Here is a 27,279-nt window from a genome sequence, read left to right on the forward strand (position 1 = left end):
ATGAAGTACTCATCATCAGTTTATCACTTTTGGGCCTCCCGCAGTTTTTTCGCTGGCCCTTTCCGCACCAGAATCAGGTTCGACAGCCGATAGTAATCGATGCAGACTGCACGCTAGCTTCCATTGGCCATGCAGCGGACTCGGTGGCATTGCCGTCAGCATTCTTCCACGCAGGCGCAGTGCAGGGGGTATCCGATATGATTCGTTAGCGAGCCAGAGTACACTACTCCGTTGTCATGAAAATAAGTTAAGGTCCGTAAGCTAAGACAACGAGCGACGTGACCAAGATACAACAACAAAAACCCTCGCAAGTCGTAAGTGTGAAGCCGGAGATCGTGTGGACTGGCGGCGGGTGCTCATGCCTCGCCAATCTTCTTCTTGACCTCCTCTACGGGCGCGATGTGTCCCGCGTCGTCCATACGCGCACTAGACACAGGTAAGCAACGATCAACGGTGAGGAAGGCGGATGAACTCACAGCGTCTCCTCCTCCAGCGTCGTCTGGTTCTTCACACGCAGATGCATCATCGGTAATGTGAAGAGCAGACCGGCAACAAGCAGAACCCATTCAGAGATGAAAAGGTTCATGTACGGCGTCTTGAGAGCGTCTATCCTCCAGGCAATGGCAGCACCCGCGCTTTGCAAGGACTTGTAGAAGCCAGCAAAGTGCGCGAGCTTCGCCGCGTCGTTCGACATAGCGCCCATGAGCCAGTACGACGTCGTCTGCCACATCGCGTCGAGAATACCCATGAAGACGTAGCAGAGGATGTAGCCGGCGTAGCCCGAGTCGTAGATATCGACGAGGGCGTGGCCGTCATCACGCGTGTAGCGCCTGACACAAAGGGTCAGCATAGATATTAGCAAGGAGTAAAGAGCGCTCACTTCTGGTAGAAGTACGCCCAGATATGGACGAAGAACACCATGACGAACAGCACGGCCCAGCCCGCAAACGCACGAACCCGACGCGAGAGGCGCGGCTGGTCGAGAAGCAAGCCAATCGCCACCGAGCCGATGACCTGCGCGATCCAGTACACCAAGTTGTTCAACGCACGCGCGCGAATATTGAACAACCCCGCGTTGTAGTCGTTGAATTGCCAAGTGTAGAACCAGTTCGACGCGAGGAACATGGGGAAGAGAAGGAGGATCATGGGGTCCGTCTTGAGCGTAACATAGAGGCCCAGAATTTCCGTCTTCCAGCTCGGGTGGCGCGGGGTAGCGACCTTCGTGCCATCACTACGAATCATGGTCTTCGGGTTGACCATTAGCATGGGGATGGCCACGCCGATTCCAGTGAGCACCAGGAAGGCGATGTACGTGCTGTTGCCGACTTCGCGAAGGGAATCGTCAGAAAAGATGCACAGACGTTCCGTTCGATGGAAACCTCACCAGAGCCGGCCGTGGACTCGAAATTGGTGCCGAGGGAGACGGAGGCGCCGACGACGCCTCCCAAATTGAAGATAGTCCAGAAGATACCGATGAAGCGGCCCTTCTGCTGCTCCGTGGGGTACGACAGCATCAGAGATCCCTGCGCGGTCCACAAGAGACCCGCGCAGATACCCAGAATCGCGCCCGCGGCAACGACGAAGGGGCCCGCATCCGCATGGATATTCATGGCGCTGCAAAGATCCGCGTCAGCGTATGCACATGGGGCTGTCAGAGCCGAGTCAGGCGATGCCGACGACGCACAGATAGGATCCGATGTACAGTGAGTACCCCATCGAGCCCACCAAAAGGGTGTACCGAGGCCCAATGATGTTGTTCACGGTCCTATGGATAGCAGGTCAGCTGAGAGGGGAGTACAATGCGGACAGCATGCCCACCCGGCGAAGAACGCCATCACGGCAAAGGTCGAATACAGCGCAACATTGGCGTTGGCACTAGTCTTTGTGTCGAGCTGGCCTCCCCCACCGAGACCGTTCAAGGCGTTGAACAAACCTGATCGGTTGTGAAAATGCTGCCTTCCCGCGCCGATCGCGCTACTCACCCGGTCCCATGAAGCAAACGAAGCCGAGCATGGCCACCTACATCCCCTCAGCTCCCCATCCCCCAGACAAGCACGTCTGGACACACCTGAGTCGCCGTATGACTGTAGAGACCCTTCAGACCCTTGGGGCGCTCGAAGATCTCCTCCCGGTGGCGCGACCCCGCTGAGCCCGAGTCGCTGCTGTATTTCTCCGCATCGGCCATGGCGGGCAGTAGCAAGGTAGAGTCCAAGTCGCGAAGCGCAAAAGCTGGAGCCCGCCCCCGCACACCCACATGTTCTTATATACGCGCTTCGCGCGTTATCTCGGGCGCTCACGCGGCGCACAGGGCGTGCGCCCTGATCTTCGCGCCGCACGCGTTTGACCCATCGCAGGCCTGTCTCGCGGCCTGATGTGGTCGCTCGACGTTCCGATGCGGCCGTCGTGCCCCGCGCCGCCGTCGAGCCTCTCGCTCTGCAGACCTCAGGTATGCAGAATTGCTATATATAGTAACTTCTGTGGCGGCCTAGCCCACGGGCAACTGTGGCACTGTGGCCTGCTGGGCTGCTTATCGCCGCGCGCATACGCCTCTCGTTCACATGGTATAATTGCTGTCCACAGTCCGCTCCGAACTGTACCAGTGGTGACATTCTAGCCCGCCGCGAGGACGAGATACGGAACGGCACTCGAAGGGTTACGATACCGAGGCCAACCTGTGGGATCGAGCAGCTTTCATAAAGTCCAGGCCTATAGAACGAAAGTTAGAGCAAGTTTCATTCACTCACACCCGTTAGAACCTCACAAGGAACCTCCGCGATAGAAGTGAAGTGCATGCAGCAGCGCTTGCGGGCGCGACTCGTCTGGAAGACGTGAAGATTGGAAAGGAATGCGCAGCGCGAAGCAGGTGCATGAAGACTCAGCTCGAGCGGGGGCAGGTCATGAGCGAAGAGCAGCGCGGGGTATTCAATCAACGGGCGGGGTAGCAGCATGCTCTCAGTGACATGGAAGGCCTTCGTGAAGTTACAGCGAGCAATCACACGACTGACTTTTGGGTCTACAGCTCGCATCAGTTGAGGCTCAAGTACAAGAAAAGGAACCCTCACATCGATGATCGTAAGAATAGCGGTCTCGAGCTATCCTGCGCCCCCCGCACTTCAAGATAGGTACGAGGTACAGACCAGAGAGCCTACTCAGGTTTTGAGGTAAAGGACCGCTGCTGGATTGTTCTCGTGCGTTGATAGCATAGACAAGCGCCGCCTGTGCGAGCGCCACAGCTCTCTATCCGTTGCCTGACCATACGGAGCGTGCGAGCACAAAGACGTCTCCGGATGAGCAGACAGATGCGAATGGTCTCGTTCGTCTGCGGTGAGGCCTATCTTGGGAAGGGACGGGAGGGAGATTGCATCGCTGCGATAGAGGTGATCGTCGATACGGAAAATAAGGGGGTGGCACATGCATCGAATATATGGCCGCAATTACCCTAACTTGGTCAGTATACTACGCTTGACTGTCTGCTTGCCTACACCCTGGTCTCCTTCCACCTGCTCGATCGTCTACTCGTCAGTCGGCTCCTCCGCGCCCGCCTCCTTCACCATACCGTCCTCACCGAGCACGGTGGTCACGGACGTGTCGAGCTGCCAGCGGCCAAACAATTGGCTGATGTACAAGTTAGCTTCACGACGAAGTAAAAAGAAAATGCTACGCACTCAAACAGCGCCATGATCGTCCACTTGCGGTTGTCCGCCTCGGGATACACGAGCGAGCGTGGGCCGAAGAAAACCTCGTCGTCCACCTCCTGCGGCTTCCGCGGCAAGCAGTGCATGAACTTCCAGTTCGGGTTCGCGCCACCCTCCGCGCAGAGCTCCTCCGTGACCTGGTAGCCCGCAAAGTCCGCCAGCCGCTGCGCCTTCTCCTCCTCCTGCCCCATCGAGATCCACGTATCCGTGACCACGACGTCCGCGCCCTTCACCGCCTCCCGAGGGTCCGACGTCCAGGTGAGCATCCCCTCCTTATTGCACTCGAGCTGGTTCACGCGCTTCATCACCTCCGCCTGCTCGCTCGGCGCGTCGCTGAAGTAGGGCGCGGCGTACTTCTCGGGGGCGCCGATGCGGAGCTTGTGCCCGAGGCGCGGATAGGTGACGAGCATGTCGTTGAGGATGTTGTTTGGGTCGCCGACGTACGCAATGGTGAGGGGGCGCAGCGTTGGGAGCACAGCGCGCTTGCCCTTGGAGGATGTAGGTGCCTGCTCCGCGGAACCCTCGGCGAATGGGTCTGCCGTCTCGGACGGGAAAGCTGCTGCGTGCTCGTGCAGAGTCAAGAGGTCGGCAAGGATCTGAGTCGGGTGCCACATTGAGGAGAGTGCATTCAAGACTGGTACAGGCGAGTAGCGGATGAGTTCCTGCATTATCTGTCAATATACACGTTCTGTATGTCATTTTCGACTAAGACGCACCTCAATCTCCTCATTCCCTCCCACACGAGCGAAGATACCCTGGCACATCCCACCAATGACCCGCGCTGTATCCCGCGGCGACTCGTTCACCCCCAGCTGGATGTCATCGCGTCCGAGGAAAAGCGCACGTCCGCCCAACAAGGTCGTGCTGGTCTCCGCCGCTAGTCGCGTCCGCGTCGAGCGTTTTGAGAAGAGAAGTGCAATGGACTTGTTGAACAGCGTCTGGGGTGGAAGGCGAAGGTTCTTGGAAGTAGGAGCCTTAGCACCCTTCGCGTTGGATTTAGGGGCGGCGCGCTGCGCGTGGGGTTGCAACCAAGGTAAGGACGTTTGCTTGACTGCATGAGCGTGCGAGAGCAAGCGAGTAATTTGGGCCGTAGGCAAGTCGGCGAGCGTGATGAGGTGGGGGATTTTGGTCGACATCGTGAGGGAGCTTGTGGATGGGTAAACGAGCAAGATAGTTCACTCTTTTATGCTCCTCAGTGTGACTCAGAGAATCTTCGCCAGGAGTGACTCGTCTCGAGACCGGCCAGGGAGGAGGGCGGGGACTACGTAGAGGTTGACCCCAAGTTGACTCGAGCGTCAAGCGCGGCGGTAATTTTGGGCAAAGCGCGAAATACGATCACATGATGCCCGCGTCGCGTCGCGTCACACGCGCCACCGCCCGCCTACCTGTCAGCGCTATAGCGCCCCATGTCTCCTTATTTCCTCATTTGGGGACCTCTATCTGAGCCTAGATGCGATGCATGCCATAAGTGCGGCAACTCATCATGCTGATGCCTCGCAAGCGCTTGAGGGCGTGGTAGCAGCGCTTAAGCGCCATGCGCGCAAGTGAGACATAGCAGAAGGACAGAAGACCACTCAGAGACCATTCTGACTCAGGATTTGGCAACCGCAGACATAACGAGCATGAGTTACTGCGCACGTTCCTTTTGGGCGCATTGCAGTCTATCCCGAGGCCTGCTGACATTGAGCAGCCTCCTTCCATGCAAGGCTAAGCGCCGCAAATGACACCATGTACTGTCATGTAGAGGGCGTGGCTTTCCCAAAGCACTGTAAGCAGTATAGACTTAGTCTAGTCGAAGCCATAAATGATCGTCCCCGCTTCCTCCGCTAGTCATCAGTCCCTTCGCGGCGCTTTCGCTTAGCTGCTCGCCACACCCTTGTCCTTCCCGAGCTTTCATCTCACCACCTCCAGACCTTAACGTCGTCGTTTCGCCCCTTCACCGTGCCCGAGTGCGTCCGCAGATACGTACAACAGCTCAGCATCACAGCCAGGCGCGCCTCGTTGTCAGGGTCGTCTTCCTCGTGGGTGCCCCTATATACGCGCTCTCCAGTACCCCAGCGCGCACGACAGACACCATGGCTGCCCCAGCTCCTGTATTTCCTCTCGCCACCACCGCTGCGTCTCTGGCCGTGAAGCCACGCGCTCCGGAGCGCTACTCGGCGCCTAATGAGGTCACCCTCGGTCCGCTGCATCCTGAGTTTGCCGCCGCGGACGCGGACGTCGAGCTGCGCTCCTCGGAGGGAACGCGCTTTCGTACATACGCCCGACGGCTGGCAGTCGGCTCGGGCTTCTTCCGTACATTGCTCTCCCTCCCGCAGCCTTCAGGCGCTCCTAGTCTCTGCGCAGACTTGGACGACATCCCCGCACTAGGCGCCGAGGACCCCGCGTCCGACGACGTCCTGTCCGCCCTCCCCACGCTCTTCGACCCACAAGACACCACCGAGGCCTCATCATCCACGTCTAATGCACCAACGTCCTCGCCAATAACTCTCCCCACACCCTTCACCGATGCAGCGCTAGTGCCGGTCCTGCACCACCTCTCCGGGCACCCAACGCCCACCATCGACAACCTCTCTACACTCGATGTAGCGCTCGCCCTCGCCGACGAGTGGGACGCACCCGGAACCTTAGCTGTCTTCCGACTCACGCTCCACAAGCTAATCCCCGTCGACCCCATCCGCGCCTACGGCCTCGCGCGAAGACACAACTGGTCCGCAGAAGCCGCCGCCGCCTCGGAGGCGAGCCTCATCTACGACCTCTCCGCCGCACCATCTCCTGCAGGCGCCGCCTCTACTTCCACCGCAGTCGCCTTCGACTCGTGCGGGAAGCCTCCTCCATCCCCCCTCCACGTGCTCCCCACCGTGCACCTTCTCCCGCTCCTCCGCCTGCACCGCGCACGGCGCGACCGCTGGCGCTCCCTCCTCGACAGCCCGCTCACCTTCGTCGCCGGCAATGGCGCGCCCTACTTCTGCGGCACTTGCGGGGTCACGCCGCTCGATAACATGCCTTGGCGTCTGCTCAAGCACGCGCTCGTCGACGGGCTGGAGCGCTGCCCCCGCGGCGACATCGTGCGCGCCATGATTGGTGATCCCATGGAGGACAAGGTGGACGCCGCGGTTGAGGCTGTCAGTGCCGCAAACGCAGGCACGACGACGCCACCGGGCGTTGCCGCAGACGCGCCCACAACGCCCACAACTTCTCAATCTCCAGCTCCCGCGGTACCAGTATGCTCTCCGGAAGCGCAGGCCTGCTGGGACGCACGCTGCTCCAAGGATGGGTGCGGTAGCCGCAACTACGACCGCGTTGAGACCATCAAGCGCCTCAAGCGCTGCTTGGAGCTCCTTCCCCACACCATAGACGACTTGTAGGCCTTGGCACGCACACGATAAAAGGGTCGTACGTACATGCTCTGGCATGTACACGGCCCATTTCACCTCATACACCTCGCTCTTCATCGGCATACTCTAGACTCATCCAGGATCCCGTCGTCTTACGGAATGGCTAACGTTTACTCTTTCGACTTTCTTGCCGACTATACACACGTATACTTACGAGCTCCCATGGATTACTATACGCATCTTTACCTACACCTACTCGAGGCTGTTTCTTTCGTACGGAATTCCTTCATCTCTGGTAAATACGGCTTGCCCTTACGGTTGGTTCAGGTAGTCGGTCTAATGAACTTCATCTTCGTCTTCATCAGCGCATGCTCGGTACTTAGTTGCTATCAGGTCTTACACTCGGGCCCATTACTCCCTATGCAACATACCCATTGATTACGACAGCGATGCGCAAGCTCTAATATATACTAACCATACAGTGACAAACGCGATTCCTGTCCGAGTACGCCTGGCACCAAGCATCCATTTTGCAGCGCATCAACGCATAAGCCCTCGAGGTCGAACAAGTCTACGCCGGTCCCACCGCTGCCTGCGCCCGCCCCCTCTCCAACTCATCATGCAGCGAGAACCCGAGTCGTCGCTGCGTCTTCATCGCTGTCCTGCCCCCCGTTTGCCGCTGCTCATGGCATACAAAGCTCTCCGGCGCGCCCTCCCAGTCTTCCAAGATGTACCGCTCGTCGCCCGCGCTGGCAGCCTTATCATCGACCTGCCCAAACAGGTCGAGCGCGAGCTGTGTATGCGAGACGCCGGCGTATGTCGTCGGGCACCGCGGGTTCACCAGTATACGGGCGGGGCGGAAGAGGGCGTTCGGGATGGAGAGTGCGGGTAATGCGGACAGATCCTCGTTCGCACCGTCCGCGCCTTCGTCCGGTGATGCGTCGTAATCTGAGCCGACGTTCGCATCTGCATCCACGCCAGCCCGCTGTCCCGGTGCCCGGTTGGGCTCGTCGCCGAACTTCAGCTTCCCTGGGTCCGCACCCAGGCGGTCCTCGTTCCCGCGCGCGACATCAACTGCAGCAGGTCGGCCTTCCTCGTCCTGTTCCACATCTTGCCGCTTCCACCAACTATGCTCATCCTCGCGCTTCGCCTTCCTCTTGCGAGGAGCACCGTCTGCGTGCACATTGTCCACCTCCTCCACTCCTTCACGGGCTGCTTCTAGCCACAAGTCACGGCAGAAGTGCGCTTGCGACGAGTCGAGGCACGCTGCATCCGGCGCGCGATCCACCACAGGGTCGGACTTGCTGACGTTCTGGAAGTCGAGGCCGGCGCGGTAGCGGATGCCTTTGTAGTACGACTGGCCGGGGTCGACGACATGCGTGCCGGACTCGCAGCAGAAGACTTGGAAGGGGAGGTGCTGGGTATAGCGCTGCGCGCCAACGGCATCGCGTGGCGGGGCAGAAGAGGACGCAGACTTGCTTTGGCGGAACTGGTCACCAAGAATATCGCGCGTGCGCCACCTGAGACAGCAAATGAGGACTTGGCAGTGGTAAATTATGCGCACACGCACCTATCACTGAAAATGAAAGCGCCATTGTGCTCCGCCCAGTCCATGCCGCAGACCATCGCAGCCTCGTTCACGAACGAGATCTTGATGCTCTCGAGAATGTCGTTCGGGCACGTAAAGCCCTTGAGCCAGACGACGCGCTTGAACGTGATACCGCGGCGGTCGTGCAGCTCGTGCAGCGGCTCGAGCGCGAGGTTGCGCATATGGGCCTCCTCGAGCGGGTAGTACGCCGCAAGCGGGTCCTCAGTCATGCCCGGCACGCGGCGTATGCGGAAGGGGATGCCGAGGAGGGTGAGCACGGCCTCGCAGAGATCGACGAGGGTCTCGGTCGAATCCGTCGAGCCGTAGTCGAGCATGCTCACGAAGAGGTTCGTCGTGCCGAGTCGTTTGGCGAGCTGCACGACGACAGCCAGCTGATCGACGAGGAAGTGGTCCGCGGAGTGGATGACAATGGCGACATAGTAGAGGTGGTCTTGTGAAATCATGTCGTTGTACAATGTCGTCGCGTGCTTGTTCTGGCCAAAGGGGCGGGTGAGGGTGGGGCACAGAGCGGCGACCCAGCCATTGAGGGAGAGGAGATGGTCGATGGCGGAGATGAGATTCTGGGTGGAGATGGAGGACGTTTCCTTATTTATGATGAACGGGAGCTGGTAGCGGTCCCAGAAGTCGTCCATGCCGTCCTTTATGGTGTCTTGGAAGAGCTCTGGGCGCTCGTCGCGGCCCATGCGAGCCTGGAGGAAGCGGTGCTTCTGCACATTCAGGCTCTTGTCCCCCCGGGTCGCCCGCTCGATGAAGTTGTGTTCCTGGATTTCGAGTGCAGATTCTGTGGAAGACGAGGAAGAGGAGAATAGATAGCGAAGGAGAACGATAGCAAAGAGAGCGAGGGCGAGGCGGGTCAGTGACCGCCGACGGAGGGCTATGGCCATGGCTGCGAGATGGTGGCCGGAGACAACGTGCGCGACGGCGAGCTCGCTGTGATCGCGTCAGTGCACGCTTGTTCCCGAACGCCGACGTCCTTCTCGACCTTCCGACCCCACGAAGCTTCCGGGAAGTAATATTCGCCGCGGTGCTTCCTCTGTATGCGCCTGAGCACCCTGAACACACTGGAGGAGACACGCTACTGTGCTATCTTGTTCCAGGGTGCTACGTGCTCATCGAGTCGTCGCACTCAATTTTTGAGTCGCTCTGGCATGCCAAGTACTTTCTAGACGATACACCCTCCTCGGCTTCTTCTACCTATCTTCCACTTATTCTTCCCAGGCTGTGTGCGAACTGCATCTAGCTGTGAAGTTGCCAGATGACTGGCCGTCGAATCCAATCACCGCTTGTCTCAGGCCCAACATAGGTATGCGTGCCACATATACCTCTCTCGCCGCTATGCCTATTGAAAAACCATAACCAGGTCTTTTCAGTGCGACACTGACACTGCTCAGGTACAATTTCGCGAGGTTGGACTGCTGCACTGCTCAGAACGAGTCGTCCATCTTGACCTTCGCTCTGTATCGCGCGCCTAGGCCGGCTGCACTACATAGCTTTCGCATGTACGTCGGATGCTCATGGTCAACGTCGAACATGAACACCTGCAATGATATGCTCTGTCTTCTCCACTTGCCCTCCCCGACTCGAGGGACTGACTTGTACACTCGCCTTCTCTCGGCCCTGACAGTATGTATACCTGTGATTAGCATTGAGCACCGGCGTCAATCAACGTTCGCTTCCCCTGGTCCTCGCCCACGAGCCTGTCTTCCTCGGCCCTCGACATATCTCCTTCGCCCACGAGACATGCCTACCACATGCGTCCGTGCTGATAACGCGCAGTAATCTGCCACACAGAACTTGACCACCACCAGGTTACGCCTCTATCCATTTGGACGCGCCTCCGCCCACCAGGTTGCGCCGCACGTTTCGCTATCGCCCATGTGCGCTAGCCAGTGGATGGTAACGCATGCATGGATTGACATCCCGTCTATATAACTACCGCACCTGGATGGCGTGCTAACGAGTCGGTTCCTCCTTCCCCTCACTCCCCTCCCCTCCTTGGTACTTCGACTCGCTCGATCATGTCCCGCTTCGCTTCCATCGTGGTCCTTGCTCTCGCCTCTTTCGCGGTTGCGGCTCCGTTCCAGCCACGGGCCCTCAACCCGCGAAGCCTCCCGAACGTGATCTCCGCATCTACGGCCAAGTCTTACCTGGCCGATTGTGCGCATTGTCCTCCTTTGGTTATTCACCCATTGCTGATCTACTTTCCTTTAGTGACGGTCGAGACTGAGTCCAACTCGCCTGCGTACAGCCGTGACCGGTTCCATACCTGGATCACCAGTGAGTGATGACTTTTCTCCAATTCGTGCTTCAATATTGACAGCATGGCTTGACAGTTGAGGGCAACTGCAACACCGTACGTATCTTGTCACGTCCCCAGAAAGGGCTAAACTGACATCGTACAGCGCGAGTACATTCTGAAGCGGGACGCCACTAAGGTCACGGTGCGTGCAGACCTCGATTCTCATCAGCGTGCTAACATGCTTCTCAGGAGGGCAGCGACTGCTACCCGACAAGCGGCGAATGGACGTCGGCTTATGACAATGTCAAGACGACGCTGCCATCTGACCTCGACATCGTCAGTGTTGGCCTTGTCGATTTATTCGCTCGGATGCTGACAACCTCATCCAGGACCACATCGTTCCGCTCAAGGAGGCGTGGGTGTCCGGTGCACGGAACTGGGATGACGACCAGCGCGAGGCGCTCGCGAACGACGTGACCCGCCCGCAGCTCATCGCGGTCACCGACAACCTCAACCAGTCGAAGGGTGCGTTCAGCATCCCCTCTTTTCTTCCTCGTCAAACCCTTGCCGTACTCGTTCAATGGTGAAAAACGTCTGCTGACATCGCACAGGCGACAAGGATATCGCCGAGTGGGTCCCGCCGCTCAGCAGCTTTGTCTGCACGTACGTGCAGGCTTGGGTCCAGGTCAAGCACTACTACAAGCTCTCCGTCGACTCGGCCGAGAAGTCGGCGATTTCGAAGTACTTGGCGAGTTGCTAGAGGGAAACTGGCTCTCAAATGAGGGTAGAGTGCCGCCGAAGAGTGACCAACACCTTTCATGACTCGGGACTACGGGGAACCAGAGGGGGTTTCAGCACTGCCGATGTATATACCTTGTACCTGTGTACACTGTTCTTTTTACGACATTTGAGCGAGAATGAATTCCGGAACGCCTGAACATTGCTTGTATGTAGTACAGTGCAGATCAACTAAAGACCGTAGAGCTTTCGTCCGTGTTTACCCCTCATGCGCAACCCTCGCGTCCTCACGCATACTTCTTCACGTCCTCCGGCGTGGGGCCTGTCGGGTCCGCCGACGCGGCAAGGTTGCACTGGTGGAAGGCCCGCACTTGCTCCTTCGTAAACGCGCCTACAACGGTGTGAAGGACACCGCGGTTATGGAAGATGACGAGGTCCTTCGGCTTCCAGTCGTGGGGGTAGACAAGCTGGGGAGCCATCAGGACCAGACAACGACACGAGGAAGGACGAAGAGCTCACCGGCGGTGCAATAGCAGGGCGCTGCATCTTATACAGCAGATCGCGGACCTCCTTCAGGTCCGTGATATGCGCGCCGTCAGGGTAGAGCGCACCCTCGCGCTTCGCACCCTCCGGCAAGGGGTCGACGATGAGTTCAGCAGCACCACAGGGGTGCACCTGGAAGTGCAGCTCGCCCGTCACGGGGTTCTTCCAGGTCTGCACGACATGAGCTACCTTCCCTCAGCGCGTATACTGAGCATACTTACCACCGGCAATGTCTTCCGCTTGCTCTCCTCCCAAGGCGGCAGTTCGTCGAGCGGTAGCTCAAGCCCCTCGCTCTCCAGCCCAAGGCCCGTCGACAGCGCATGCGCCGGCGCCATCCACACATACGGGTGCGGCGCGTACTTCACGCGCGAGCGCACCGCCAAGCTCTTCAGCTCCTGCGGCAGGATATCGAACATCGTGCGCCCTGACACGAAGGCCGTCGTGCCCAGCGGCACCGGCAGTTCGTCGCCCGTTCCATCGTCGTAGCGGCACACCTGCGGCGAACCATCGGGGACCTCGATCCCGTACAGAGTCGTCACCTTCGGCGGGGAGAGGTCGTAGAGCGCGGCGTCGATGTGCCAGCGGTAGAAGCGGGTGTGGCCCTTCGCCTCGTCCTCGGGCGAGACGCGTGTCTTGTGGAAGGTGGTATGCGAGGGGTGCTTGAGCATGGCTTCGGCGAGACCCTCGTGGTTGTACACGGTGCCATTGCCGATGAGCTGCACCTGGGGAACACGGGGGATGGTCTGCACGAGGTGAGCTTAATACTGCGAGTATCGCAGAAGTACGCACCTTCAGATCGGGATGAAGGATCGACTTCTTCTCGCTGCCAGTCTTGTTGTTTCCGTGGCCATAGCTCTCGCAGGTCGGATCGAAGGCCTTGGTGAGCGCATACTGCTTCTCCGGAGAGAGATCAGTGCCCCGGAATAGGAGCGCATCATGCTGCAGCGAAAGATGTGAGCTTGCGATCCCAGCTTTACTGCAAGGCATGTACCTTGTACAAGGCCTCCTCGATCTCCTTGAACTCTTCCTCCGTGAAGTTCGCCGGGTCAACGCCCCTAACCTCACGCCCAAAGTGCTGGAACTTGGACGGATCGGCGCTCGCAGGAAGCGGCAGCGGGATGAGTTCAATGGCCATAATGTCGCTATTCGATCGCAAGGAGCTCAGAGGAGATGGAGGTACAGAGCAAGAGCCGTAAGCAGTGCGGCTATCGCCCCTCATATATAAAGTCTCGGCGCCGATAGCTCACTCGCAAGCCTCCGTCGGCCGGTCGGCCACGCTCATGTGAGCGCCTAGCAGGGAGCTATCGCGCGTAATGCAGCGAACAGCGCAGCGGCGGAACAGTCATGGAGGAGCAGGGACTGGCTGCTAACCGCAGGCTTGATAGGCGCGCATGGCCGGGGCGCACGATCTCGGGTGGTCTCGACAGCGAACATGCGGCCTTCCGCGTCGTTATCGCGCCGCCGAGGAATTCAGCCCCTGCTCATACGGACAGATAGAAGTGCGTCCGTTCGTCCTGGGAGGAGGAAGACCGCGGCAAAGGTGCACAGATGATGAGATCTTACTTAATGCCAATTATGCGAGAAGAACAAAGGCTTCCAAACGAGGCAGCACAGGGGCAGCGCAATAAGTTGACCACCCTTCCCAGGTCGTTGTCCATGTTATGAATGAGCGAATTAGTCGAGTCCATATCTATACGACGTTATTCCTGTACTAAGACAGAGAGGCGGCGGTCCGATGGTCGTGAACATACATAAGAGTGAGCGAACAAGTCAACACGAGCGGCCAGATACAAGCATCCAGATACCCCAGCCCTATAGATCCAGCAATAACGCAATAAATCAGACGCGCAGACGCACCACCTCAATAGGAGCGCAGAGATAGAGGCCGCGGGTATACTCAAGTGGAGGGTATACTAGGTAGCGCGGTACGCCTGCAAGATTATGAGAATGTCTGCCTGCGCCGTCCACCGAGAGAACTCACCTTGACTGCATTCCGCGCAATCCACCTCTTCTGCAGATAGTGGAATATGCGGACGAAGTCACCCCACATGAAGACGGCAGTGACGGCGACGATGATGGGGATTGCCAGCTCCCAGAAGAACACGTCCGAGTTGTTGTTGACGCTCCAGAACTCGGTGAAGTTCATTCCCTGGAGCATTTGTGAGCTACGGTGGACTAGCAAGGAAGTCAAGAGAGCTTACGAAGTAGCCAGTCAAGAGCGTCATAGGCAAGAAGATGATCGTGGCTAGCGTTAGACGACGCCTGCCGGTACGTTAGCACTGGGGCTCATTGTTCAATGAACTTGACCTACATGATCTCGTTCATCTCATACGACGTCATCTGCGAGGGATAGTAAGCTACTAGACCCCCATAGTGGGCAACGTGAACCCACGTTGAAAGTGTAGTCGATGAGGTTTTCCGTGATATTCGCGAACATATCCAAGCTCGACAGAATGTAGTCCATGTGGTCGTACACATCCGCCTGAAAAGGATCGTCAGCTTCACGCAACGGTTCTAGTGAGCAGGCACGACTCACCAAGTAGATCTTGCTCTTATGGCTCATGAACCCTGTCACCTTCTTCGTCTCTAACTCTTCCGGATCCACAATCGCCAGGCACCGATCTAGGTCATACCTCCTCAACCCATAAATGACCGTCTTGATTGGCTCCAGCGTCCGCTTGTGCAAAATAAGGTCGCCCGAGATGATGTGCAGATTCCGCACGGTCCGCATCTTCGGCTTGAGCAGCACCTCCCGCTCGAACTGCGTGATTCGGTCGTGAAACGCGTCGATGACCTCCAGGCCCTTGTCGACGAGCAGGTCGAGTAAGCTCTGGACAAGCAAGGAAGGGTCGGCGGACTTGCGCAGCAGGGTATCGCGCTCGCGGAGGCGCGCGGCGATGGGGGCGGTCAGGGCTTGCCCCGATGGGGAGGCGGAGATGGAGATGACGGTGCCGTCACGGAGGAGGAAGATGTAGAAGGGCGACACCCGAACGGGTACGCGCCCGTCGCGCTTGAGCGCCTCGACGGTCACGTCCTCCTCGTTGCGCCTCTTGCGATCCTGGGATGCGTGTGAGATGCTGCTGCGCACTCAAACTCTGATGGCGCGCGCACCATATCTTCTAGGACTTCCCGCGTCGAAGCGACGGGCCTGAGCAATGGCCGGGACATGGGTACCTTAGGCTTCGACTCAATATCGTCGGCCGCCACCGCACCCCGGCGCCACGCTCTCCGCCGGCGGGTGATCGTCTGCGGTGCTGAGCCATACACCGTCTTCTCCTCAGAGTCGTCGCTTGCACTTTTCCGGACCATCTCGTACGACTCTCGGACGTCGTCCACCTGCACGGGTGATTCGCATCTCCTGAGAGTGCTGCCGTATGCAGGTGTCGCGGTCGGGTCGATAGGGTCGTCCTCGTTACCGAGCTCATGACAGAGGATACGGATGAATAGGTGACGAGAGTAGTAGTCGGCCTTGGAGCGGTTCCCGCTGCGTTGATGCAGTACATCCTCCAGCGCAAGGGGATGCAACTCTATGCGCTGTCAGTGGCAGTAAGACGGCTGAGCGCACCACACGCACCATAAGCTAGCGACACGGCCTTGATCACATCCCAGCTAATCCCGCTAATGTTTATCCACCGCACCTTGACCCACGCATCGCGCTCGCTGGCCTGCTCGTCCCCCATAAGGTCCACGAACTCCTTGTTCGTCATGCGTCCCGCGCTCAGCGACCACCCCGAGTAGTCGAACAGCTCGATCACGCAGTCCTGGTGGATCCCCCCGTACTGCACGTCCGCCGTCGCACGCCGGGGGTCGATACCGGGCTCGCTGCCCACCCCGCGCCCGCGAATCATGTTCGTCCCTCGGTGCATAGCGATCACCTTGCGCGCCGCCGCCCGAAAGCGCTGAATTGGGCGCAAGGGCGCGCGCCGGCTGCTGGGTGAAGATTTGACCGTGTACTTAGAGGGGGAGCGGAGGGGGAGGGCAGCGCCCGCCTGCGGGGCCGCCCCTCGCGCGAAGCTGCGCGGCTCGCCGTCGTAGGTGGGCGATACGGCCGCGGGGTAGTCCTCATCTTCCGAGGTGAGAGACGCGCCCTCGTCGCTGAACGAGTTCTCGCGAGGCATGGCGGCTGGCGCGACGACGGTTACTGCTGGTTGCGCGAATGCGCGAATGAAGGTGGAGGTTGATCTTGCCTCGTTGCATTCCATAATTATAGATGGCTGATGCCTGATCGCCGTTTCCAGCCCGGGCGCCTGTCGCCGTTTGACCCCTTGACTTGACCATAGTCGTCGTCCGAATCGCTGAAGTCTAGTGCAAAGAGACAAAGCTCTTGTTGCGCCTCATTAGGGACGAACGACCAGGCGGATTGACATGTATTTGGCCTGCGAGAAGACCTTCTAAATTGGGCTATCTCTTTGTTCTCTCGTTGAGTTCTTGCCTAATCCACCCTCGCACGTGACCCCTAATGGGGAAATGGCCACGCGCTCCGGACGCGCGGCCATTATTCCTTCATTAATCCTTTTAATCCTTGCATTTATTGCTTTTCGTTTGGCGCCTCGCCCCGGTCAACAAGGTCCCGTGATGTCCTTGCTCCCAACCACCACGGGTCCCGCGTCGCCCTCGACGCTGCCGCCCCGGTCGACGCGTCTCAAACGCGCGCTGCTCACCCAGGACGCGGCCGTCACGCATGCCACGCGTAGGACGCGCCGGGGGAGGGCGTTGGGCAGCCCGTACGCGTGCGTCGCGCCTGAGACGCGCGTCAACGGCCGACCAGCGGCGGTGACGTCGCCGACGTCGCCGGACGCGTATACGCGTTCAAAAACGCGTCCCAACACCCTCCTCCCCATTCCCCACGTTACCTCGCGCAGAGACGCGTCGACATGGGCCCTGTTGAGCGGGCCGCGCCGTCGCGTCGATCGCAGGGTCAACATCCTCGTGTAGCATCTACTTACCGACCTCTTAGAGTTGTACGCGTAGTATTGAGGGCATAGAATAGCTTGAATAGAGATTTATTACCACTGAAACCCCTGTCGTGCAGGAAAAAAAGCCCCGCCCTCGCTCGTTAGGTGGACTTGCATCCTCACGCATTCGAGTTCTGCTTACAAACTTCACAGAAGAATAATTCAAGGAAACCTACGTCCAAAACTCAAATATACGGCGCGACGTCGACGTTGCGCCGGACGCTGCGGCACTTCCCGCCTACGCTTTGACACTTAACTCCGTTTGGGGTCACGTGCAAGGGTGGATTCGGCGGCTCCTCTCTCGTTGCGTCAAGATCAGCCTCCGTCTTCCCTTACGCCCCCATCATGTCCGCCCCGGAATGGCACAAAGCCCTGCAGGCAGCGCTCAAATCGAACCCCAAGTCCACCACTATCCAGCTCGCTACCTGGGACGCATCTCTCGCGCGCCCTCGCGTTCGCACGCACGTCTTCCGAGGCTTCATCACGCCGGCAAGTGCGCCGCAGCTTCCCATCATCCTCTCCACCGTGGATATCCGCACGCCAAAGGTCGCGCAGATCACGAACAGCAGCAAAGTCGAGCTAACCTGGTGGATTGAGGGCACGATGGAGCAGTTCCGCATCGGCGGGACAGCGCATGTCGTTCCTCGTCCCGGTCATGCGAGCGGCTTGCACGAGAAGTTCCTTAAGGCGCTTAAGCAGGCTCCTGCTGGGTCTCCTCTGGCCGAGATCGCAAAGGATAACGTGGACTGGGAGAAGAAGCGCGTGGACACCTTCAGCTCGCTGTCGCCTGGCATGAAGGCAAGCTGGTGCAGACCAAGCCCCGGCTCGCCCTTGTCCACGCATCCCAACTCGCCGCCGGAGAGCTGGCCGCACGCGGTGAAGGACTTGGAGGAAGGCGATGAGGAGAACAAGGAGCACTGGGAGGTGGCCCTCGGCAACTTCGCCCTGTTGCTCATCGAGCCCCAAGACGTTGACTATGTCGAGTTGGGCAAGAAGCCCGATCGCAGGACGTTCTTCAAGTATGCGGAGGGGAAGTGGGAATCGACCGCGGTCGTCCCATAGTGCCAGGTATGCATATATGCTGTCGACTTTCCACTTTTGCTGACTCGACGCAGCTGAATACACGCTTTCAAGGAGGTTCTGATCAGAAACGACTGGTATACCAAGCTGTGTATCATATCTCGAGGAACACTTGTGCCGACATGTTGATGAGTCGTGGGCCTTAGACATCAGGTCGTTATCCTTACGGCCTGTTTCATGAAGGAAGGAACTCGCGTATGCAAGATGCCATTATCGTCGATCTTGTGGTTGAGTTCCTCTGGAAGGAGCCGAAGCAAGAGATCGATGTGCGCCTCGATAAGGTTGGGCGAAGCATAGTCGGTGGTTGAAAGCGGCCTGCTGGACACCTTGTGGGTCCCATCAGGACCGAGCACGTGACCGACTCGACTTCGACCTAGATTGCCATTCTTCCGTGTTCATCTCATCTTCATCAACTGCTCCTCCGCATATGTCGCTTGCCGTGTTTCCGCTTCGCGTCGCTGCAAGATGCGGGCCACCGACGCGTCATCAAGACCATGTTTTGAACGCGCCGGATCGCGCTCCGCACGAGCCGGCGCGATGACGCTGCCGTTCCGAATGTCCAGATGTCGCGACTTTATCTCTCTTCCCCAACGTTCATGCAGCACACAACGTCTTCATGACCGTTTCCCCCTATGGCTTATCGGCGCAAGCCCTCAGGACGTCGTCGAAAGCTAGATTTGCGGCTCGAACTCGCCATGCATTTGGGCGAGGATTCGCTACGAGCGCTCCCCCTCCTCCGTCTCCCTCCAGACTCCAAAAGTATGCTAGAAGAGCGTTGTATACTGGCGTCGGGATTGGCACTCTCTGGGCGATAGACACCAACTTTAATGCGTCCGCCATAACGCGTAATTTCCGAACAATATACATGGTGCGTGCTCTGATACATCCGGAGTGCTCATCGCTGACATCGAGACGTAGTGCGGGGCTATAGCCCTAGACTATTCCATGAACTTCACACCCGCTAAGAGCGAGTCTATACCACAACTCCACGAGCGCGTCGCGGAAAGGATGTACAACCTCCTGACGAAGAACGGTGGCTTATACATCAAGATCGGTGCGTGCGCCATACTCCCCCAACGTACTCTCTGCTAACTTTGCGCAGGTCAGGCTATAGGCGCGAACGCGGCCCTGCTTCCCAAACCCGTTCAAGTCAAATTTCAGTCCCTCTTCGACGACGCACCGCAGGTCCCCTACTCCGTTGTCGAATCCGTCTTCCGCTCCGAGTTCGGGCGCCCTCCAAGCGGCCCAGATGGCGTATTCGAGATATTCGAAGAGCAGGCAGTCGCAAGCGCCAGCATCGCGCAGGTCCACAAAGCGAAACTGCGTGGCTCCGATCAGTGGGTCGCCGTGAAGATCCAGAAGCCGGACGTCGTGCGCCAGACATGGTGGGACCTCACGACCTACAAGGGCGTGATGTGGCTCTACGACCGCTGGTTTGAGCTCCCCGTCTACTTCCTCGTCGACTACATCTCGGATCACCTTCGCCAAGAGCTCAACTTCATCCGGGAGGCGGACAACGCACGGCGGACGGCCGCGTTCGTGCGCGCGGACCCGAACTTCGCGCAGCGCGTACACATACCCGAAGTGTATGAGGAATACTCCACAAAGCGGGTCATGACGGCGGAGTGGATAGATGGCGTACGGCTGAGCGACCGCGATTCGGTCCTGCGGCTTGTAGGCGAGAAGCCACCTTTGCCGGGCACGGAAGCGCTCCGACCACTACAGGGAGGCGCACGCGCTGTCATGCAGACCATGGTCGAGCTGTTCAGCGCACAGATGTTCAGCTGGGGCTGGGTTCACTGCGATCCCCACCCGGGGAACGTCCTCATCCGGCCCAATCCCTCGAAACCGACCCAACCGCAACTCGTGCTCCTCGACCACGGCTTGTACGTGAGCGTCTCAGAGGAGATGCGCCGGCAGTGGGCGTCCGTCTTCAAGGCCATGCTCGTCGGCGACCGCGCCGAGGTTGAGTCCGTCGTCAGCCAGTGGGGCGTCGGCCTCGGCATGGGGGACCTCTTCGCGTCCTTCGCGCTCATGCGCCCCGTCCGGCTGAAGGGCGCGCGCACCGGGCCGCCCATCTTCTCCAAGGAGGCGACGAGCGACTACGAGCGCGGCGTGCAGATGAAGGCCGCGCTGCGCAACTTTCTCGTCGACACGGACCGCATGCCGAAGGTGCTCGCGTTCCTCCTGCGCAACATGCGCATGGTGCAGGGCAACAACCAGTCGCTCGGCTCGCCCGTGAACCGCATCCGCATCACCGCGACATACGCGTCGCGCGCGCTCGCGAAGTCGCCGAACTTGAGCCTGGGGCAGCGCTGGCATGCGTGGTGGCAGCACTTTGTCTTCCAGACGATCATGTTCTCGTCGGACACGGTGTTCTACTGGGTGCGCATCAGGCAGTATCTGGGACGCGTGCTCGGGTACAAAGTGGTGGGCTTTGAGGACGAGCTGGAGAGCATCATGCGCAGGACGGCGAAGAGTACTCTAGGGCTTGAGATTAACGAGGAGACGTTTGCTGGATAGACAGACTATCATTCATTCGATACGTTGCATGCTTTGCTGTCGAGCGGTCTGGTTTATATCCGTGGTCTACTTAACGTGATTGGAGCACGAACATTCGCATCAAATACCACCGGTCAAGGCTAACTACGGTCTGTCCTTACACAACGTTGACGGGTTACATGTCTGATCACAAAAATCTACTCGGATGGTGGTGTCTTGTCCGTCCAGACGCGCGGAACCGCATTCCCTACCAGCTCAATCCTCCGCTTCGTGATCAGCGGGTGATGCAACCGACGCAGCACACCGCGATAAGTGACACGCTGCGATACATCTTGCAATAGCTTCAGATTGAGGGTTCCAACGGGGAATGGTAGCCCGTCCTCAGGTATAGCACTGACGTCCGTTTCGTCGGGGAACGTCGCCACCACTCGCAGCACAAGCGGTGCGCCTGCGCTAGTAGCGAGACTGGACAGCTGGTGCTGCTGATCAGCGGGCGATCCGGCGACCTTATGAACTTGAGAATGAATCATAACACCCAGATCGACAGACTCACTTCTCGGAAAAGTCGGTCGGGCGCCAATTGCGCGACGCAGTGACCAACATCCTCCGTCGTGACCGTGATGTGCTCGTTCTTGATGATGAACTTCAGCGCCACCAGCAGGTCGGTCCCGTCCTCAAGCTGGAGATAAAATAGCAGATCCGCATGGCTGAACCCAGCCGCAACGCAGAATGGCTCCGGCATGTCGCTCTGTGGCTGTAGCCAGGCAGCAGACTCCGTGGCCCACCGCTCGTCAAATCCCTCGTCCGGCCAGATTGTCACGAAGGGATCAGCGCGCAAGTCGCCACCGTCGCCATGAACGCGCGTCACGCGTACAAGCTTGCACGTCTGCTCTGCCCAACGAGGGCGGGGGTGTGCAAATCCGAAGAGGTCGCAGGCTCTGTGCGATTCTTTGCCTGCGAGCAAGAGGAGGGGCACGATGGCGAGGTGAATGCCCTGATGTACTGGTTGACTCGTCATGCTGGGCGCGATCGTAGCAGGCAGAAATCCCTCGACAAGGGGAAAATTGCAGAACAGCAGGTCCACAGTGGGGAAAATATAGAAGGGTTCGTTTATGATAGCTCCGTGACCGGTGACGCCGCCAAGCATGGCGAATCCAGTGCGAGCCAAGTACGCGCAGTCGTCAGTGAACCGAACACAATCTTCGCCGAGGACGAGAATGCGATGTATGGCAGTATATGCAGAAAGCAACGCTTGAAGGTCTATGAAATATCATGCAGCCGCAAGGAATGACAGACTAAATGCTCACCGTAGCAAAAGGTGAGGCTGGGCTGGAAACCTCCCAGACCACATACTAGATTTTCGCAGTCGGCTCTCACTTCGTCATCCTGCTCCATAGGGGAATCAGAGGGCTCTATCAGAGCATACGTGGCGACACAGGCCGTCAAAACGGTGTGAGGACGGACGAAACGACTCAAAAGGAGACAGTTTATGATCATGGCGGTGGTGTAATAGCTACAAAAGTGTGAGTCCGTGGGCCAGCGCAGTAGGAGGAAAACATAGCGAACCGTCCTCGGCCCCAGAGGCATATCCGGGTCACCAACTTCTTGCCCGCTTGCGTGGCAAGCAACCCGGGGGGTATGTATCGCTCCACATAAGCCGCCTGTTCGCGAGCTTGATCGAACATACCGGTGTTTGTACAGACACGATAGTTTTTCCCTCCTTCGGCTGCGGAAGAGCGAATATCGAAGGGCAACCCGCACATGAGGAGCGTGAGATCGTCAAAGCCTTCCCAAGAACGCAGTACCGCGTGGAGAGCCGTGGTCTGCCCAAAGGACTCGGCACGAAATCCGAGGAGAAGTGGCGCATCGTCTAACACGCAGAAGATGGGGGTGTCACGACCGATTATAGCCCGAATTCTGAGTAGCGTGTCTGAGATCCTATGTTGGATGAATCCCGGTGTGGCCCCTGGGATCCGCAGCTGTCTGGCAAAGGAAGGGAAGAGATCGTGATCTACCACAGCGGTAGCCGAAAGCTGCATTGCAAGCCAACGCTTTCGCTGCAGACCGAGGTCGCTCAGACTGGGGATGTTCTCCAGGAAAAGCCTGAAAATCGTCAATCTCGCCAACAGGATACGATCGGCGAGATCGCGAGCGATGGTCACGTTACTGGCTGAGATATCGGCTCGAAGAAGCTGGGAAGTGGTGCCGAGGGGGATGCTCCAGAAATCAGCGAATTTAAGTTCGCCCGTCATATCGCTTGACCCAAGCCCAGGACCTCTGATATTGCAGGTGATGTAGAGGCCCCAGGATCGGCATAAACCTTCGAGGAGCAGGCGGGTCTTGCCTGTTCCCTGTGCGTTCAAAAACATACTGAGGGAGTGTGTCAACATTGAAGCTGGGGATGGGTAAAGTGGCGTACGTATGATGCCCCGCATGAAAGATGTTGTCCAGGCGCGCGGTATAGGATTCAGCACGGCTAGGATTGCCCAGCTCATGTAAGAGGAGATCGGGTTCATTGTCCGAGGGACACGGTAAGCCAAGAGCTTCAACAAACTCCGCATATGCCCTGGGTGTCTCGAAAGGGCCCTCGGGTGGCTCCCACGCGGGATACGGATCCCCCTCGCCGCGAGCATAGTCAGCCACAACTTGCCCATATGTCCTTTCAAAGTCACGGATTTGTTCATCGATGGCTTGGTCAGATGGTGAGCGTGGCCTTTGCGACTGCAAGTCCGCCTCCGCAAACGACAGGAGGTCTGCGTTATTCTCAGCGTACTATCGAGTTCGACGCGCGATCACACACCGCAATCCCACAGAGGTTGGCAGTTCTCGTCCCGAATAGCCGAATCTACAAGGATCTCTATTTCATTGTGTTTCTCTAGCAGAGTGCGACATGCTGGTATAGAAACAATTTCAGGATCTCTCGGTCGTAGACGTTCTTCGAAAAAGACGGTAAGAGGTTTGGAGAGCACCACTGCCGGATCCGTTTGCTCTCGACGAGCGCGACGAAGAATGTCGCAAGCCTGGGTGGTCAGCATAGAGAGATACGGCACAGTCTCTGCAGAGACAGATGATGGCGGCTACGACGAGCCGTGATCTCGATTTGTGGCCGCATTGTTTGAGCGTGCTTGCTGTTGCACGTGACTGCATGGGTGCCCTACTTCAGAGGTCGCATCCTACATTCACCTCCTACAGAGTCTACGTCTACACAGACAGACATGACCGCGACAGAGACATCTACGACCTCAAGGTTTTGGATGCACGTCACATGCGTGCATTGCTAGATGGTGTAGCACAGCAGGTCAAATGGCATCAGAACACAGGCTCGCAGCGGATTTGGTAGAGAAAGATCGATGCTTCTCCCTCGTTCTCGTCCTGTTAAGCCTGTAAGCACTGTACGATATGACCATACAAACGAGACCTACCATTGAGTCATCATCTTACTCTCGATCCACGCGCATGGGATCGTCACCTACGAGCTGCTTCTTGTGAGCGAAGATGAGCGCAGCGTACACCCGCCGAAGGACACTGATGTAAGGAATTTCTTCCGCTATCTGGTGTAGAAGCGATATGTTGAGGGCGGCTATGGGTTGCGGTGATGCGTCGCGCGGCAGCGAAGTTACTGTCATCGTCTCGGGAAATGTGGCAAAGGCGCGCAGCAGGGGAGTACCGCCGAAGCCTTGCACTGGGCAAGGGAGATCCGCAAACGACAGCCCGGGCGCCTGAAAGGACTCAGCCATGGGCCGCCATATATGATAGATAGGTTAGACCCACCTGGAATATGTGGTCGGGGACCAACTTCAAGAGTTGGTCTTGAATGACTTGCACTGGCGCATCGACGTGTTTGTTCTTCAGCATGGTCTTGAGGGCGACGTAGATCTGATGGCCATCGTCCAGCTGCACGATGCACAGGACATCCGCATGACTGAAGCTCGTCGACACGCAGAAAGGCTCTAGCGCGGCGTGTTGGAGCCATTCCGTAGCTTCGGTTCCCCAGCGCTCCTTGGCTGAGGCGTTCGGGAAGGAAGAAACGAAAGGGAGAATGCGTGACTGCGCGCTGGCAGTGTCGCGCGCAATACACACAAGCTTGCACGTCCGGTTGGCCCACGGATATGGTGCCGCAAGCTGGAAGACGTCGCAGAACCTATACTTGCCGTTAAGGGCCATCAGAAGCAGGGGAATGACGGCGAGATGGAGATTGCGGTGGTGAGGATGGGAGCGCAGCTCGGATGCAGCCCTAGCGCATAAGAATCCAGACGCCGGTCCTTCCCGTTGAAATACTGCTCTGAGGAGGGGGAAGACGTAGAAAGGCTCGGAGACCATGGCTTCGGTTCCGTCCGCTCGAGAGAACGTAGCAAAACGGGAGGCCACCAGGTTTGCACAGTCTTCAGTGGTCTTGACGGTGTCCTCACCGAAGACCATAATACGATGAACGATCATTTGGGCAGACGTCCAGGCTTGATGATCTAACTCTTCCACGTCAGCAACTACCCCCATCATCAACGAATGACATTACCTTTTTTGAGACGCTCGTAAGGCTCATAAGCAACGAGATGGAGCACCATATAGTCACAGTGACACCTGACGGCCTTGGGCACACGAAAGGGGCCATCAGCCGGCTCAACGCCACCATAGGCTGCCACAAAGGCCGTCAGGAGGGTATGTGGATATGCGAAGTGCGCGGCAATCAAGCATTCGATAAAGGCAGTTGTGATGCGATACCTGGCAAACGCGTTAGAGGTAAGACCAGACCAAAATGGCGGAGTCAACATTACCTGCCCCGAAGCCAGAGGCATGCGCGAATGATAAGTCGCTCCCCTGCGTCGCATTCAGCTAGCTGAGGGGGCAGGTACCGTCGAATGAACGTCGCATGCTCGGTGAAGTTGTCGAAGGATCCCGTGTCCGTGAACAATCGGTATCGCTGTGGATTTTCTGTCCGGAAAGGCGCCTGAGTAATGTCGAAGCCACTTAATATCAGCGTAAGGCCTTCGATATTCTCCCAAGTACGAGCCATCTCCCTCAGAGAAGTCGAAGGGGCGAATGCTCTAGCACGATGCACATCAGGATAGTCGGCGTCGTCAATGACACAGAAGATGGGCTCGTCACTGCTCAGCATCCGGCGTATCGAGATGAGAGTATCCGCAATTTTGCGGCGCAAGAGCCCATTACTTGGCTCGCAACGTTCGAGTCTGTCGGCGAGATCAAAGAAGATGTCGTCCTTCGCAATAGCACTCGGCATGAGCTGCAAGAGTAACCACTTTGTGCGGTGCTCGTCAGTCTGCGCGCCCGGCAGACATTCCAGAAACAGCTTGAATATGACCAGTCTGACGAGCAAGACACGCTCAAAGGCCGCGGTATACTCTCCTGGAGTCGGTTCCTCGTAGATGGCGTTGCTGAAGAAGCTGCACATGTCCGCAGAACCGAGGACTCGTGGCACGATGGAGCATGGGATGTACAAGCCCCACCGCTCCGTCAAACCCTCGTAAAGCAAGCGCGTCTTCCCAGTGCCAGGGCTGTTGACGAAGAGACTATGAAAGGATGAGACATGAACCAAGCACCAGGAAACACATTGTAGCACGCACGTGTGTTGACCTGACCAAAAGATGTCCCGCAGCCGCGCCGCGCACGACGATGACCCCAGTTCACCTAGTCTGTGCAGAAGAAGCGAGGGGCGTCTGTCCGATATGGGTATTTCTAGTGTACCTATAAATGCAGCGTAAGCAGGATCCACGGATTGCTCAGTAGGGCGGCCGTCCGATGATGTCCACAACGGTAGTCGTAGGTAGTCATTGACCAAAGATGTCAAGGAACCCCGACATCCCTCGAGAGCATTGAATATACAGGTCTCCACGTCGTGATCGCCTTTCACGTTTGGCTTTTGCGATTGCGGGACGGCGCCTTCGAAGCGCGAGCCATCTGCGAGCTACGTCAATGTAGCACACTCATTAGAAGACCTTTCGACGCACCATTGGACCAAAGCGTGCCACGACTTGGCTCACGAATGGCTGCTTCATGAAGGAGGTGCACGTCTGGAAGCGCATCGAGGAGATTCCAACAAGCCATGCAAGATTGCAGTATAGTGGTTGCGAATGTCCTCAGAAGGAGACGTCGAGGATGTGATGAGAGACAACGAGAAATAATTCACGCTGTCACTGGCGCGTGTAAGATGGCTGCAATGTCTGAGTGAGGATGCGGGATCTGAGTGGAAAAGGTTCCTGCGTCGGTACCACCGTGCTGGTGTGAGCTGACCTACGTACATGAGGCGAGCACGCGTATATACGGGCGCGCCGCGGTCCCGTGACAAGTTCCAAGGACAGCCGGATAGGAACCCCTACACGCATCTCACGCAAGAGGTGGGTAGGTTAGAAATCCGCATCGTGGCTTAGTGACTGGCTCTCATGGAAGAGTCCAAGGAGCATGCGCGCTACGCACACTCTCGGACCGCATGCCGAAGACCCTCGCGTGCCTCCTGGGTCGCTGCAGTGTGCGCAACCTGCACCTCGCCCAAAGTTGCATTCGCATCACCATGACATACGCACCGCGCCCGCTCGGTGCGTCGAACTTGAACCCACGGTTGCTGGAT

The 27,279-nt window shown here is 58.0% G+C and overlaps 11 protein-coding genes across 11 annotated transcripts; 4 read left to right on the top strand and 7 right to left on the bottom strand.

Moving 5' to 3' along the window:
* Nucleotides 1–94: 94 nt before the first annotated feature.
* Nucleotides 95–2,236, bottom strand: SCHCODRAFT_02629783 (MFS general substrate transporter). Its single transcript, XM_003030808.2, has 8 exons — nt 2,069–2,236; nt 1,983–2,019; nt 1,819–1,933; nt 1,685–1,765; nt 1,385–1,614; nt 881–1,325; nt 477–830; nt 95–426 (listed from the first exon to the last, which is right to left on the bottom strand). The coding sequence occupies exons 1-8, from the start codon at nt 2,183–2,185 to the stop codon at nt 357–359; spliced, it is 1,449 nt and encodes a 482-aa protein (XP_003030854.1). The 5' UTR covers nt 2,186–2,236; the 3' UTR covers nt 95–356.
* Nucleotides 2,237–2,442: 206 nt separating this feature from the next.
* Nucleotides 2,443–3,102, bottom strand: SCHCODRAFT_02629785 (uncharacterized protein). The gene is made up of 2 exons (XM_050345550.1): nt 2,780–3,102; nt 2,443–2,719 (listed from the first exon to the last, which is right to left on the bottom strand). The coding sequence occupies exons 1-2, from the start codon at nt 3,024–3,026 to the stop codon at nt 2,460–2,462; spliced, it is 507 nt and encodes a 168-aa protein (XP_050199741.1). The 5' UTR covers nt 3,027–3,102; the 3' UTR covers nt 2,443–2,459.
* A 410-nt stretch (nt 3,103–3,512) lies between these two features.
* On the bottom strand, nt 3,513–4,831 carry SCHCODRAFT_02506090 (ornithine carbamoyltransferase; the record flags this gene model as incomplete). Its single annotated transcript, XM_003030807.2, has 3 exons — nt 3,513–3,615; nt 3,666–4,357; nt 4,412–4,831. The coding sequence occupies 3 exons, from the start codon at nt 4,829–4,831 to the stop codon at nt 3,513–3,515; spliced, it is 1,215 nt and encodes a 404-aa protein (XP_003030853.1).
* Nucleotides 4,832–5,770: 939 nt separating this feature from the next.
* Nucleotides 5,771–7,063, top strand: SCHCODRAFT_02505734 (uncharacterized protein; the record flags this gene model as incomplete). Its single annotated transcript, XM_050343166.1, has 2 exons — nt 5,771–6,779; nt 6,921–7,063. The coding sequence occupies 2 exons, from the start codon at nt 5,771–5,773 to the stop codon at nt 7,061–7,063; spliced, it is 1,152 nt and encodes a 383-aa protein (XP_050199742.1).
* Nucleotides 7,064–7,256: 193 nt separating this feature from the next.
* SCHCODRAFT_02629794 (glycosyltransferase family 69 protein) lies at nt 7,257–9,746 on the bottom strand. The gene is made up of 2 exons (XM_003030806.2): nt 8,604–9,746; nt 7,257–8,553 (listed from the first exon to the last, which is right to left on the bottom strand). Exons 1-2 carry the CDS (start codon nt 9,524–9,526, stop codon nt 7,605–7,607), a joined length of 1,872 nt encoding a protein of 623 aa, XP_003030852.1. The 5' UTR covers nt 9,527–9,746; the 3' UTR covers nt 7,257–7,604.
* Nucleotides 9,747–10,440: 694 nt separating this feature from the next.
* On the top strand, nt 10,441–11,869 carry SCHCODRAFT_02326475 (uncharacterized protein). The gene is made up of 7 exons (XM_003031191.2): nt 10,441–10,799; nt 10,854–10,919; nt 10,976–10,995; nt 11,045–11,083; nt 11,131–11,217; nt 11,271–11,406; nt 11,493–11,869. The coding sequence occupies exons 1-7, from the start codon at nt 10,661–10,663 to the stop codon at nt 11,639–11,641; spliced, it is 636 nt and encodes a 211-aa protein (XP_003031237.1). The 5' UTR covers nt 10,441–10,660; the 3' UTR covers nt 11,642–11,869.
* Nucleotides 11,870–11,906: 37 nt separating this feature from the next.
* Nucleotides 11,907–13,297, bottom strand: SCHCODRAFT_02505277 (Clavaminate synthase-like protein; the record flags this gene model as incomplete). Its single annotated transcript, XM_003030805.2, has 5 exons — nt 11,907–12,086; nt 12,139–12,333; nt 12,384–12,905; nt 12,952–13,101; nt 13,154–13,297. 5 exons carry the CDS (start codon nt 13,295–13,297, stop codon nt 11,907–11,909), a joined length of 1,191 nt encoding a protein of 396 aa, XP_003030851.1.
* A 635-nt stretch (nt 13,298–13,932) lies between these two features.
* On the bottom strand, nt 13,933–16,280 carry SCHCODRAFT_02600584 (uncharacterized protein; the record flags this gene model as incomplete). Its single annotated transcript, XM_050344038.1, has 8 exons — nt 13,933–13,974; nt 14,144–14,311; nt 14,364–14,424; nt 14,474–14,502; nt 14,555–14,644; nt 14,699–15,220; nt 15,274–15,689; nt 15,737–16,280. The coding sequence occupies 8 exons, from the start codon at nt 16,278–16,280 to the stop codon at nt 13,933–13,935; spliced, it is 1,872 nt and encodes a 623-aa protein (XP_050199743.1).
* A 1,135-nt stretch (nt 16,281–17,415) lies between these two features.
* Nucleotides 17,416–18,338, top strand: SCHCODRAFT_02629805 (uncharacterized protein). Its single transcript, XM_003031190.2, has 2 exons — nt 17,416–18,185; nt 18,233–18,338. The coding sequence occupies exon 1, from the start codon at nt 17,463–17,465 to the stop codon at nt 18,177–18,179; it is 717 nt and encodes a 238-aa protein (XP_003031236.1). The 5' UTR covers nt 17,416–17,462; the 3' UTR covers nt 18,180–18,185; nt 18,233–18,338.
* Nucleotides 18,339–18,712: 374 nt separating this feature from the next.
* SCHCODRAFT_01127836 (ABC1-domain-containing protein) lies at nt 18,713–21,164 on the top strand. Its single transcript, XM_050341075.1, has 3 exons — nt 18,713–19,065; nt 19,116–19,251; nt 19,300–21,164. Exons 1-3 carry the CDS (start codon nt 18,814–18,816, stop codon nt 20,718–20,720), a joined length of 1,809 nt encoding a protein of 602 aa, XP_050199744.1. The 5' UTR covers nt 18,713–18,813; the 3' UTR covers nt 20,721–21,164.
* Nucleotides 20,897–26,759, bottom strand: SCHCODRAFT_02668998 (uncharacterized protein; the record flags this gene model as incomplete). The annotated part of the gene is made up of 13 exons (XM_003030803.2): nt 20,897–21,205; nt 21,253–21,959; nt 22,007–22,212; nt 22,266–23,069; nt 23,119–23,452; nt 23,500–23,776; nt 24,173–24,418; nt 24,471–25,162; nt 25,213–25,418; nt 25,472–26,224; nt 26,279–26,342; nt 26,400–26,612; nt 26,663–26,759. The coding sequence occupies 13 exons, from the start codon at nt 26,757–26,759 to the stop codon at nt 20,897–20,899; spliced, it is 4,908 nt and encodes a 1,635-aa protein (XP_003030849.1).
* Between the last annotated feature and the right edge of the window lie 520 nt (nt 26,760–27,279).

This window comes from Schizophyllum commune (genome assembly GCF_000143185.2).
Source record: "Schizophyllum commune H4-8 unplaced genomic scaffold SCHCOscaffold_7, whole genome shotgun sequence".
Classification (NCBI taxonomy): domain Eukaryota; kingdom Fungi; phylum Basidiomycota; class Agaricomycetes; order Agaricales; family Schizophyllaceae; genus Schizophyllum; species Schizophyllum commune.

Bases quoted from the DNA above. Each gene is read 5' to 3' on its own strand.
- SCHCODRAFT_02629783 (XM_003030808.2), bottom strand. From the start codon at position 2,185: ATGGCCGATGCGGAGAAATACAGCAGCGACTCGGGCTCAGCGGGGTCG. The intron at 2,020-2,068 runs GTGTGTCCAGAC...GAGGGGATGTAG, and splicing joins ACAGTCATACGGCGACTCAG to GTGGCCATGCTCGGCTTCGT. The intron at 1,934-1,982 runs GTGAGTAGCGCG...ACAACCGATCAG, and splicing joins CGTTTGCTTCATGGGACCGG to GTTTGTTCAACGCCTTGAAC.
- SCHCODRAFT_02629805 (XM_003031190.2), top strand. From the start codon at position 17,463: ATGTCCGCCCCGGAATGGCACAAAGCCCTGCAGGCAGCGCTCAAATCG.
- SCHCODRAFT_01127836 (XM_050341075.1), top strand. From the start codon at position 18,814: ATGACCGTTTCCCCCTATGGCTTATCGGCGCAAGCCCTCAGGACGTCG. The intron at 19,066-19,115 runs GTGCGTGCTCTG...ATCGAGACGTAG, and splicing joins ATTTCCGAACAATATACATG to TGCGGGGCTATAGCCCTAGA. The intron at 19,252-19,299 runs GTGCGTGCGCCA...AACTTTGCGCAG, and splicing joins TGGCTTATACATCAAGATCG to GTCAGGCTATAGGCGCGAAC.
- SCHCODRAFT_02629785 (XM_050345550.1), bottom strand. From the start codon at position 3,026: ATGCGAGCTGTAGACCCAAAAGTCAGTCGTGTGATTGCTCGCTGTAAC. The intron at 2,720-2,779 runs CTATCGCGGAGG...ACTTGCTCTAAC, and splicing joins CTGCTGCATGCACTTCACTT to TTTCGTTCTATAGGCCTGGA.
- SCHCODRAFT_02326475 (XM_003031191.2), top strand. From the start codon at position 10,661: ATGTCCCGCTTCGCTTCCATCGTGGTCCTTGCTCTCGCCTCTTTCGCG. The intron at 10,996-11,044 runs GTACGTATCTTG...GACATCGTACAG, and splicing joins TTGAGGGCAACTGCAACACC to CGCGAGTACATTCTGAAGCG. The intron at 11,218-11,270 runs GTCAGTGTTGGC...AACCTCATCCAG, and splicing joins TGCCATCTGACCTCGACATC to GACCACATCGTTCCGCTCAA.
- SCHCODRAFT_02629794 (XM_003030806.2), bottom strand. From the start codon at position 9,526: ATGGCCATAGCCCTCCGTCGGCGGTCACTGACCCGCCTCGCCCTCGCT. The intron at 8,554-8,603 runs GTGCGTGTGCGC...TTGCTGTCTCAG, and splicing joins GCTTTCATTTTCAGTGATAG to GTGGCGCACGCGCGATATTC.